We start from the raw sequence: 9,937 nt of genomic DNA, 5'->3' as shown, positions 1-9,937 counted from the left end.
AAGAGCATTAGCAAATTTCCCCCCCAGGATATTGGTACCCCTCTGGTTCAGGTGTAGACCATCCCGTTTGTAGAGGTCCCACCTACCCCAGAATGAGCCCCAATTATCCAGGTATCTGAATCCCTCCCTCCTGCACCATCCCTGTAGCCACGTGTTCAACTGCTCTCTCTCCCTATTCCTCGCCTCGCTAGCACGTGGCATGGGTAACAAACCAGAGATAACAACTCTGTTTGTTCTAGCTCTAAGCTTCCACCCTCGCTCCTTGAATTTCTGCCTTACGTCCCCATCCCTTTTCCTACCTATGTCGTTGGTGCCTATGTGGACCACTACTTGGGGCTGCTCCCCCTCCCCCTTAAGGATCCCGAAAACACGATCCGAGACATCACGGACCCTGGCACCTGGGAGGCAACACACCAACCGCGAGTCTCTCTCGTTCCCACAGAATCTCCTATCTGTCCCCCTAACTATGGTTATGCATGAGTTAATCAATAATTAACTTCCAAGTGATAATTAGTTAATGCACTAGGACATATAGTTCTTGGTTGGAGAGGCCAGCAAATCCAAATTCTGTGCTGCGTGAACTACAGCTCAGCAGTAACTCAGTAAATGTACAACCTCATGCAAAACTAATCCAAGCAGACCAGGAAAATGCTAAGGATGATTCCCCCCCCCGAAGCTGAATTAACCCGTCTTGCGCAAGGCACCAGCTGAGATATTATAATTTTATTAGTGACCACTCCAGCAAAGTGCATATATAATTAAAATCAAATTTGGAAATGTCCTTGAAGAGTACAGTTCACTAAATACGGTAGACAAACCAGTGCCAAAGACAATCAGAAGTTTCGCGTCTGTGCAATCCACAGAATACAAGAGCAATGAAGGTATGCAGGACTTCAGTTACAGTCAACAGCACTGTGTGTGGCTTGGGGTAACTCATTATAGAAAGAAGTAGAGAAACAGTAGAACGTTATAGAACAGGTTCACAAGGACATTATTGGAAGTCGCAGAATCAAAGTGAAGAAGACGTGCTTTACTGCATCAGGTCCGCACCAACAAAAAACAAGTGTGGCATTAACATATGAAGGGAGATTTTGTTTTTATTCATTCATGGGATGACAGTGTCACTGGCCAAGCCAGCACTTAATGCTCACCTCTAATTGCTCAGAGGGCAGTTAAGAGCTGCAGGTTTGGAGGCACATGTAGGCCAGACCAGATAAGCATGGCAATTTCTTTCCCTAAAGGACTTTCATGAACCAGATGGGTTACTGTGACAATCATTCGATTCATTAGACTTTTAATCGTAGATTTTTTAAAATTCATTTCAAATTTCACCATCTGCCATGGTGGAATTTGAACCCAGGACTCTGAATTAACAGTCCAGCAATAATACTGGTAGGCCATCACTTCCCCTCATTCTTCTCAGGTTTCATTTCACAGAGCAGAAAAAAATTGAAGAATTTGTCAATATTAACAAGGGCTATGACGACATAGCTAATGAAAGATTGTTTTGTAAGTGGGAAGGTACATACTGAAGATAGTCACAAAAACTGTTAATAGAACCTCACTGTACTCATTGAAAGGGAATTGGATAATTATTTGTAAAAAAAAAGACTGTAAACGAATTTTGGGGGAAGAAGCAAGTATGTTAGATTAGATAGTGGCTCATAGAATCATAGAGCTGTACAGCATGGAAACAGACCCTTCGGTCCAACTCGTCCACGTGGACCAGATATCCTAAATTAATCTGGTCCCATTTGCCACCATTTGGCCTATATACCTCTATTTATATACTCATCCAGATGCCTTGTAATGGTATAATTGTACCAGCCTCCACCACTTCATCTAGCAGCTCATTCCATGCTTGCATCACCCTCTGCATGAAAAAGTTGTACCGTGGATCCCTTTGAAATCTTTATCCTCACATCTTAAACGTATGCCCTCTAGATTTGGAATCCCCCACCCCAGGGAAAAGACCTTGTCCTGCCAATCAATGTCCCTCACGATTTTATAAACCACTGTAAAGGTCACCCCTCAGCCTTTGACGCTCCAGGGAAAAGAGGCCCAGCACATTCAGCCTGTCCCCATAGCTCAAACCCTCCTACCCTGGCAACATCCTTATAAATTTTTTCTGAGCCCTTTCAAGTTTCACAACATCCTTCCTATCGCAGGGAGACAGGAATTGCATGCAGTATTCCAAAAGTGGGCAAACCAATGTCCTGTACAGCTGCAACATGACATCCCAACTCCTATATCCAATGCACTGACCAATAAAGGCAACAATACCAAATGCCTTCTTCACTATCCTATCTACCTGGGACTCCACTTTCAAGGACTATGAACCTGCACTCCAAGGTCTCTTTGTTCAGCAACACTCCCTAAGACTTTACCGTTAGGTGTGGAAGTCCTGCCCTGATTTGCCTTTCCAAAATGCAGCACCTCACATTTATCTAAATTAAATTCCATCTGCCACATATAGAGAATAACATGTGTAGTATTCATGGTGCAATGCTTTGCCTCTAAACCTCTAAACAACTTGTCAACCAAAACTAATTAGGCAACCAGTACTCATGGAACATGCCCCAGCAAGAATCAGTGCCTCAAGGAAGAAAGGGGAAAATCCTTTAAATCCTTTATTAATAAAATGGAATAAAAACAATAATTTAGCAAACCAGGAGCTGGAAGGGACCACTGCACCCAGTCCTAAAAGTCAAAACTATTTTCTTTTTAACAATGAGAAACACAATCTCGAGTAACGTGCTGATGTTACTTGCGCCCACAGTCCCCCTCTATGTGAGGCAGCCAACTCAAAACTCTGTTGATGGAGCTGAACTTGAGTGTTGCTAAAAGAAAAGAAATATGCTGTTAAAATTTTTTGTCTTGCACACATCAGGATAAATGCAACAGAACCAAATCTCAAAACAGAATAATTATACTGCATGAGAAAATGGCACTGATTGGTTGGCAAATGGAATCTGATTGGTCAAGACAATGCTTATGTTTAATTGAAAAGGGACACTACCTAGACGCATCTCATTTGTAAAGAACAGAGCTGTGCGTATGGTTCTGTACAGCTTCTACCAAGTGCAAGTGAGCCACATTGATTATTAGTGTAATTCTTTGCGCACTTGGGATTGTTGAGTAAGTGTTGTCCAATCACAGAATCACACCTAATGTTGGACTCTATCAGAGTTTTGCAAGCACAGGCTAATCAGGTACAGTCCGTACTTTGCTGTGAACAGCCGAAGGGACAGGTTTAAAATGGTTGATCAGTTGTTAGGATGCATTATGGCCTACTTACCTAACATCACACTGGCACTGAAAATCATATATGTGAGATTGACATAAGATCTTTTTGGTTTGATGACAGCATCATGCTGGTGAAGAATACCACGTGATACAGCAGAATAGGAGTCTGAAATTGTTCACTTCATTTGTTGCTCAGATTTTAGAGGTACTACTCCCTTTTAGAGTAATCTGAGGTAGGTCAAGAATAGAGCTTTTTAGCACCAAAATGACACTTTAAGACAATTCACGAGTTTGCAAGACACAGTTAGCAACAACCTGATCGGCATAGCTATTATCCAGCAAGACAGCTTTGAAGTGCCCTATTTTGTTATCAAACTCACATTGTGATCAAATGACCTATGACAATCTTTTCTCACATAGCATAAATTCTTGTTCCTTTTGAAATTTGGTAATGTGTCTGTCCTGATAAGTGCAAAACGAATAACTTCACTAGGGTGTCTCCTTTTCAACAATATTCAATCCAATCTTTCACTGGTCGTAGAGCTTATAGTCATATCAAGCAGCAAACATGAGGTTCCATAGTTGTTACTGACATTGTCCTGCCATGAATTGAACATTAGCTGCAGGGAAACCAATTAAGGTGCGAAATAAAAGCGAGGCAAATCAACACAACAAAGTATACAGTGACTGGTAGTTTAATGTGCACAGCTATGTAATACTGCTGCAATTCTTTTAATTTATAGAGATTGTGTTAACAAGTGAATTCGTTGTTGAGCTGACAGATCCGACTAACTCAGAAATAAGCCCAATTAAACAGTAAATCAACCATTGAAAGTTCAAGAATAAAAGCAGAAAATGGGGGAAGTACACAGCACCTACAAAGGGAACGTATTAATATTCTGGGCCTGTACTGAACAACGACTTATATTTAAATAACACTTTTAAAACATGCCATGCTGCTTTGGAGGTTTTGTAAAACAAAATGCATTAAACCAAGTCATATAGGAAGATACTAAGGCCAACATTTTTTTTCTTTATTCATTAAAAGGATGGGGGCATCACTGCCTAGGCAGTATTTATTGCCCATCCCAGAGGGCAGTTAGGAGTCAAGCACATTGCTGTGGATCTGGAGTCACATGTAGGCCAGACCAGGTAAGGATGGCAGTTTCCTTTCCTAAAGAACATTAGTGAACCAGATGTGTTTTTCTGACAATTGACAATGGATTCATGGTCATCATTAGATTCTTAACTCTAGATTTTTTTTAAAATTCAATTTCCACCATCTGCCATGGCAGGATTTGAACCCAGGTCCCCAGAATGTTATCTGGATCTCTGGATTAATAGTCCAGCGATGATACCTCTAGGCCATTGCCTCCCCCAAATCTTGTCCAAGATGTCCAAATCGCGATCAGAGGTAAGTATTAAGGTGTGTTTTGAAGTAGAAAAAAAAAATAGAGAGGTACAGTGAATTCTGGAGCTTAAGGTCCAAAATGTTGATGGCAAGACAACTGATAGTTCAACATTTATTCACAGATGTGGACATTACAGGCCATCAATAACAGGCCTTGACAAGGGGGAGGTAAGCTGCCCTCTTAACCACCATGGACAGTCGCAGGTCAAGAACATACAGTGCTGTTCAAGATGGAGTCTGAAGTTTTTTTACACACCAAGAGTGAACAAACCGCAATATAGTTCCAAGTCAGGCAGATTTGTGGTTTAAATGGGAAGTTGAAGATGGTGGTTGGCCCAAGTACCTTGTCCTTCTAGATGGTAGAAGTTATTGGGTTTAGTTTGGAAGACGTTGAAGGTGCTTTGTGAAATGCTAAAATGTATCTTGATGACACACATTGCTGCATTGGTGGTAGAGGGAGTGAACATTTAAAATGGTGGATACTACAATTCAGGGACAATAAGGGCGAATGGTGAGAGTTGAGACAGGCAACAGAGTTTTGGATGACCCGAGTTTATGAGGGTACAAAATAAGAGTGTTCATGAATGCCAAGAGGGTTTCCATAGAACAACTGAGACAGGAACAGAAATGAACGATGATACAGATGTGGAAATTAATGGTCTTAGCAACAACATGCATAAGTATGTGGATATTAAGTTTTTCTTTTTTTTCAACCTTACAAAAATGTTTTCTTATCCTCATACTCTTGGGTACGCCAAATGACGTGCACATATTTACCTTGTGTTTTAACTTGGCACATCTCTCTCTAAACAACTGTTCCTGTATTTGCAGCATTCTTAGTTTACTATCTAGCCTGTGCAGAATTTCGTGTATCAGGAACACAGAAGTTGAGGCAAGCTACCAAAGGTGAAGTACAAAAAAAGGAGATGCAACCAGCATTGTTACTAGAACTTTAGTAAAAGGATAAATTAATAATAGGTATGTGGTATTTGCACAATATATTCACCTTCCAAATTCAAATTTTGCCTCTCAAACATGGAACATGTTTTAGAGATGAGGTCAATGCATGGATTTCATAGATGGCGGTGGTGAAGGGAACAATTGAAAGTATTCAAAAAGGAGCTTTAGATTTATTAGAATATCACACATTTTAGTCAAGTTCCAAAATGGAAATTGCTGTTTGATAAAATCTTGCTGCTGTAGCAAAAGGTGAGTACTATTGGCACCACAGAAAAGAATTATCAAATAATTTAACACTGAGCTTGTTGTTTGGAGCATGGTTCCAATTTGTGCAATGACAGGAACAGGTTGTGTCAGCTGTTGCTTAGTTAAAAACACTCTCCGTTCAGAGCATATGGGGAGTAAACACAGACCCCCATCTGGCTCCTCAAGTTCACGCAGAAAATCTCACAGCATTGCTGTTATGATCCGTACTTACACTAATAACGGATACGTCAGATCCCAGAATGAATGGCTTGACAGAACATGTACTTTATTTTGAAATTGTTACTTTGGTGTTACTTGACATATTCCCATGAGGCTACAGATGTTCTTCAACAAAACAAAGGTTTATTAGACAAAAGGATGCAAAGTTGTCTATAGAACACATTTAGGAATATGGAATCACAGAATCCCTACAGTGTGGAAAGAGGCCATTCACCCCATCGAGTCCGCACAGACCTTCTGAAGAGCATCCCACCCTACACCTGTAACCGCACATTTACCATAGCTAATCCACTTAACCTGCCCATCCTTGGACTGAGAGACGAAACTGGAGCAGCCGGTGGAAACTCACGTAGACACGGGGAGAATCAAACTTCACACAGATATTCGCCCAAAGCTGGAATCGAACTGGATCCCTAGCACTGTGAGACACCAGTGCTAACCAGTGAACCACCATGCCGCCCTCCTTAACACAAATATTAGAACAAAGTTTCAAACTGTTTCCTAACACTATCCATTTCAGATACTCAATTTCAGAGAATTATCACTTTTATCTCTGACTTTCAGATCTTTACTTAAACGATGCTTTCCAGTTTCTTTCCTTTGGACCGCTGAGGCAGTTTTCTTTTAAGATTCCTTTCAGAGTCTGATGACATGAATCTTTCACAATTCTGGTGGCCTAAACTTTCTCAATTCCAAAAACTTGAAGACTTCTATTTAAGTTCTCCTGGCTTGGAAACTTCAGATTAAAAACTGTTTTTGCTGCAATTCCTCTGATCTAAACTGAAAGATTTGGTTTCCCTATTAGAAGAAAACTATTTTCTTCTGAACTGAACCCCAAGTGCATCTAAACCCACTGAGCTTTCTTTGGGATGTCTGAAAGTAATGTCTTAATGCGTTTATCTATCAAACTCAACAGCATAAACATTTTATCCATTAACACTACAGACTAGGCAACTGACTGAAGTTCCATGCCTAGCCATAAATGATGCATTTAGGACACTGCCCAAATGATTTTCTGATCAAAAAATAACGCCTTCACAAGACTAACCAAAATAATTCAGCCAAAATTTTTGTTTTAAAATTCCAAATTGCAAACATATTATATACATTTATCTCCTATGATGCTGCTTGGCCTGCTGTGTTCATCCAGCCCTGCACCTTGTTGTCTCGGATTCTCCAGCATCTGCAGTTCCTACTATCTCATATACATTTATCACACTATTTTAAGTAACAACTAAGTAACTCGGTGTCCTGAAAAGGATACCGGAAAAGTGTTATCTGTCTGGCTATTATCATATGTTGTTTGTGGGTTTTGTTTTGCTGTATACAAACTGGCTGCCACATTTCCTACATTAAAATAGTGAATACACATCAAGAGTATTTTATTGGCTATGAAGAACTTCGGGACATCCTGAGATGACACAAGGCTTTATATAAATGCCAATATTCCTAAAGTTGTGATCTCAGCAGTTGGCAATACCAGGCAAGACAGATACCAGAGTGAACCTTTCCTTGATAGGCCATAAATTTTATTTTTGCAATTTGGTTACTGTGGAGGTCAGTTCTGAATGTGTTCAGACAAGACTGCCGATATTCTTTTAACACAAGAACATAAGCTTATTCGACAAAAGAAAAGAAACAAAACAAATCTTGTGTATGACAATTCAGAAAGATCTTATCATCAACAGCAAAAGGCAAGAGTCAACCCTTTTCTCAGCAATATCCTTTACATACACTCAACCCTAGTGAAATAACATGTCCTCCTTCACTCTAATTTCTTACTGTACAGATGAGGTCACAAACAATTCCTGTTGCTAACCTTCTGCACACATTCGCTAGGTATGATTCATTCTCCTTCTTCCCAAGATATGCAGACAGGCTAATTCATTGACTTTGACGACTTTGAGGCTGCTAAAACAAGAAATGTGCTGGTCTGGGTCTTTTCTTCTGAACTGAACCTGCTTCTGGCTTTTCTTTCTGTAGGTTATAAAAGCTCAACTTAGTAAATATCTCACCAGACAGCTTAACTAATCATTTAAAGTCACACGATTTCTAGGATAGACTGCTTTGACCAAATTCTTAAAAATGAGTGTCCAACCCACAGAGAAAAAAACATATCACCTTCATGAACTGAAAAGCTATTTATCTCTACTTTGGAAATCAAGTTCTCAAATCATGTATAATCTTGATTCACACACTGATATTTTTGAATCAATGACCACTTTTTAAAACTCTTACTGTTAGCTACAAGGACATGCTCAGCAATATTCAGCACTTCCAACAGATGTGTATTAAAGTCATGGTGAATGTACACTGTAGATTTAATTAGTAAGGGGTGTGAAACTACAATTACAAGGAGAGGCTTGAAAAAGAGGGATCATTTTCACAGCAACAGTCATAACTAAGAGCAGATTTAACAGATTTTTAAAGTTATAAAGAGTTTCAGTACAGTGAACAGTCAAAGAGCCGAACCAACTGAGGTGTTGTTTTACTTTCCCCTTCCAAGTGAATCCTGAGCTGATAAGCCAAAAAGGTGACACCAGAAACAAAGAGGGCAGCAACCATCACCGGAGATCAGGCTCACAAAAACAAAGGTTCACACCAAGGGACAATGAGAACCTTCAAGTATCATGTTAAAATGGGTGCAAGACAGCTGCAGACCTGCTAACAAAATGTTGAAGTAGACAGGATAAATTGGAAAGGCTGTCAAAGCATCTTTGGCTTTGCAAACAGAAACTGCAGATAACAGTACAAATGGCTAACCTTATAAAACACTGATAGACTCTTGTTGGGTTGGTATGTTCAATTCCAGGAGCCACACATTAGAAAGGGTGCCAAGATCATGCAGAAGCAATTTACTGGACTAAAATGAGAGTGTCTTACATCAGTTATATGGAGAGATTAGAAAGCTGGGGTTGTTCTCCTTCAAGCATAGAAGCTTAAGAATAGGTTTGATGGAGACATTCAAAATCATGTTTGGTTTTGAAAGAGTGAGAAAAGGAGAACGTGTCGCAAATGACAGAAGGATTGGTAACCAGAGGACAACATTTCCAGAAGATTGGAAAGTAAGTGTATCTGCAGGTTATTATCTAGAATGTGCTGTCTAAAGGGGTAGTAGAATGATTTAATAATAATATTCAAAATAAAACTGGATAAACACGAAGGAAATTTACAGAATAATGGGGAAAGAGCAAGTGAGTGGGACTAATTGGATAGCTTCAATAAAGAGCTAACACAAGCATAATTTGAGTTGAGAGGTCTTCTGCAATATTCTAGAAATCAACTTTTCCTTTCATACAGGTCCAATATTAAAGTATACTGACAAATACAGTTTCATCAATAAACCTGATAATATTCAAATTAACAGAATTTTCATTATTATCTGAGATTCAAGAAATCCCAAGTGTATAGGTTATCACAGCAATATTTGCAAACATGAAAACCAAGTTTTAGAAAAACAAATTGTGCAGTAATAAAGTGAAAATAACTGCCCCAGAACCGAAATCTCATTTAATTTCCACTTATGAGTGATGTGAGGGATCAGCATAGGTTATGGAAGTAGTATTACTTTTCATATTGAAGGTCCAAGTACAAGTTACAATTTCTCTTCAATGTCTGACTTGCAGTAGCCATCTATTACATAGTATTTCACTTGCACAAAAACATCCTCTAATGTCAAAAGGCTGTAAATGATTTTTCCAGTGCAGCGAGCAGCTGCTGCTGGCTAAGCTGAACTATTTTGTCCAACAAAAGAAAAACAATTTTCAGATACTGTCCACAATAAATAAAAATTGCATTGGCGTTGTACAGTACAACAGGTATCTGAGAAGAGTT

The 9,937-nt window shown here is 39.5% G+C and overlaps 1 protein-coding gene across 1 annotated transcript in view; it reads right to left on the bottom strand.

Moving 5' to 3' along the window:
- Positions 1 to 8,668, bottom strand: part of LOC125484342 (succinate--CoA ligase [ADP/GDP-forming] subunit alpha, mitochondrial-like) — a 41,475-nt gene extending 32,807 nt beyond the window's left edge. The window contains exon 1 of the mRNA XM_048602547.1: positions 8,596 to 8,668. Within this exon, the coding sequence (XP_048458504.1) occupies positions 8,596 to 8,668 (73 nt within the window). The remainder of the gene's footprint in view (positions 1 to 8,595) is intronic.
- Positions 8,669 to 9,937: the final 1,269 nt, after the last annotated feature.

This window comes from Rhincodon typus, chromosome 1 (genome assembly GCF_021869965.1).
Source record: "Rhincodon typus isolate 14 chromosome 1, sRhiTyp1.1, whole genome shotgun sequence".
Lineage (NCBI taxonomy): Eukaryota > Metazoa > Chordata > Chondrichthyes > Orectolobiformes > Rhincodontidae > Rhincodon > Rhincodon typus.
This window is presented reverse-complemented; position numbering and strand designations above follow the sequence as displayed.